At 37.3% G+C, this 2581-nt stretch overlaps 1 protein-coding gene across 1 annotated transcript in view; it reads right to left on the bottom strand.

Moving 5' to 3' along the window:
* Window positions 1-314: 314 nt before the first annotated feature.
* LOC308084529 (uncharacterized protein) overlaps window positions 315-2581 on the bottom strand; it is a gene marked incomplete at its 5' end in the record, with an annotated part of 29008 nt that continues 26741 nt past the window's right edge. The window contains 3 exons of the mRNA XM_080427195.1: window positions 315-750; window positions 854-963; window positions 1631-1773. Coding sequence (XP_080283321.1) covers window positions 627-750; window positions 854-963; window positions 1631-1773 — 377 coding nt within the window. The 3' untranslated portion in view covers window positions 315-626. The remainder of the gene's footprint in view (window positions 751-853; window positions 964-1630; window positions 1774-2581) is intronic.

Below are 2581 nucleotides of genomic sequence, written 5' to 3'. Positions count from 1 at the left end.
GAACTACTCCTTTAATGTAATTACAAAAGTTTGTACTTCTGTACAATAAAATGTTTTTTTTTGGTACTAATTACTACTGTTTAACTTGACAAAGCAGAACACTAAGCTGCAGTTTCATCAATGAAGTTAAGAGAAACATCACTTCTCATCACAGGAATACAACTATTGATTATTTTCTTATTGATTACCTTTTCAATTATTTGAATTATCAAGAAGAGCATTTAAAAAACAAATTATTCATTTATCTTTCGCACACCAAACATTTTCAAAAATAGCCGATCTATAAGCTCATTGAGCTCATAAATATGCTATTTTCACTATTTTCTAAAAATGTTTGAATGTTTTTAAAACGTTTCATCTGTAATGACAAACCTAAAATAGAGATTGATTATTAATAGATTATTTTAAGACATTTTCAATCATCGACTACTTTTTTATAATGAATTAAATTGATTAGATTGATTAACTCTCTTGCTCCTACCTCTCACTGATCCAGTAGGTGAGTAATGGTACAACTGTTTGTACTTCTGTACAATAAAATGTTTGTTTTGTTTTACTGTTTTACTGTTTAACTTGACAAAGCAGAACACTAAGCTGCTGTTTCATCAATGAAGTTAAGAGAAACATCACTTCTCACAGATACCGTAGCCTAGAGCATAACACACCCCATTCATCCATCCTCCACGTCTGTACGAGTAGTATGCACAGTTCTTGTCTTCACGGTTCTCAGGATATCCTCTGGCCCAGTACCTGCAGAGTAAACAACATGATGTGTATTAATCACATCCACTCAGTCTCTCACATACAGTGACTTTGATAGAACGACAATAGAACAAAATGTAAAATGTCTCACTGTGTTGTTGTCAGTGGAGTTCCGTCTACCCAGGTCCAATTTCCAGAAATCCTTTTCAGACCAATGTATGATCCACGCTCATCCCCAGTGGTCAATCCTCTGATGAATTCCTGATCATTTGTACATGATTGAAACATAATTAATTTTCTCTGATACGTTCACGTTTTCACTAAAATCACAGAATGACATCACATGCATGTGATGTCATTCTGTGATTATAGTGAACACATAGTTATGTGTCACCTGGACACACACACACACACACACACACACACACACACACACACACACACACACACACACACACACACACACACACACACACACACACACACACACACTGTCTAAAAGCTCACAACGTGGCCCGCTGTGACACGGTGTGAGCTTGTAGATCGTCTTTTCTCGGCGTGTGACAGAGACGTGCCACTAAGTATAAATCAGACATAACTCCAACCGTAACCCCTAAATGTGTTAACCTGACTCCACCAGATGGGGGCGGTATTGAGTTCACATGTTCACAAAACCCTAACCCTAACCCCAGCCTGAAGCTTGTCCTAGTTTTAAGCCTATAACTAAAAACTATATGTTTAAACCATAGAACAACCATTTCTCTTGTGAGGACCAGGACAATAGTCCCATAATGTATATTTCTCACACACACACACACACACACACACACACACACACACACACACACACACACACACACACACACACACACACACACACACACACACACACACACACACACACACACACACACACACTACTACTAACCTGTTCCTCTTCACTGTTAATGATCACCAGATCTGCTCCTGTCTTCAGACATAGTTCTCTATGTTCCTCCCAGGTTTTCAGTTCAGTAGATCTGTAATAACAGCTGCATCCAAACGTCTTCCATCCACTGGGACAGGACTTGACTAAACATCAAACAGGAGTTTTACTGATGGCTTTTCAATGCACTGATGATCAATTCTAACATGTTGATTAGTTATCACTTAAACCCTATGTCATTCATTGACCGGTGTCCCCCAGGGCTCTATACTATACTAGGACCCCTCCTTTTTCCCTCTACACCACATCTCTTCACTGAAAATAGCTGACCTACAAGCTCACAACGCTTCACAACCAGGAGTCACCAACATGTCACAAGACTTGTCCATGTCTGTGGCAATTTCTAGATTTTGAGAATGAAATTATGAAAAATATATCAATGTATTTCATTATAAATAATATATATGTCTTCTCTAAATATTCACAATCTAATATTTACTGAATGTGTATTAACCCATTAAGACCGGGAATGCATCTGTGTCATTTTTAGATTTCTTTGCTTATTCAAAAATAGCAGATATACAAGCTCATAGCGCGGCACCGAGTGCCACGCTATGAGCTTGTAAATCAGCTATTTTTGGAAAATCGTGAAAATGTGGGCAAATCTTATACATTTTGAAAGCTAACATTTGTAACTAAAATCTTTGCTTCTAGGGATTCTACAAATGTCTTCTAAATCCTAAAAGTTTTTTTTTTGTAAACGTATGTTGCTATAATATCAGTGGTTCTCAAACTTTTTCAATGTCAAGGACCCCCAAAATTATATGTATTTGGCCGCGGACCCCCATCTCAAAATGTTTTGTTCAAGGGACCCCCCCAGAAGCAAAGATTTGAGGTACAAATGTTCGCTTGAAAAAATATGTATTCAAATATTTTCAAAAATGTTCATGATTT

Source organism: Gymnoscopelus braueri (genome assembly GCF_963280865.1).
Source record: "Gymnoscopelus braueri genome assembly, chromosome: 4".
NCBI lineage: Eukaryota > Metazoa > Chordata > Actinopteri > Myctophiformes > Myctophidae > Gymnoscopelus > Gymnoscopelus braueri.
This window is presented reverse-complemented; position numbering and strand designations above follow the sequence as displayed.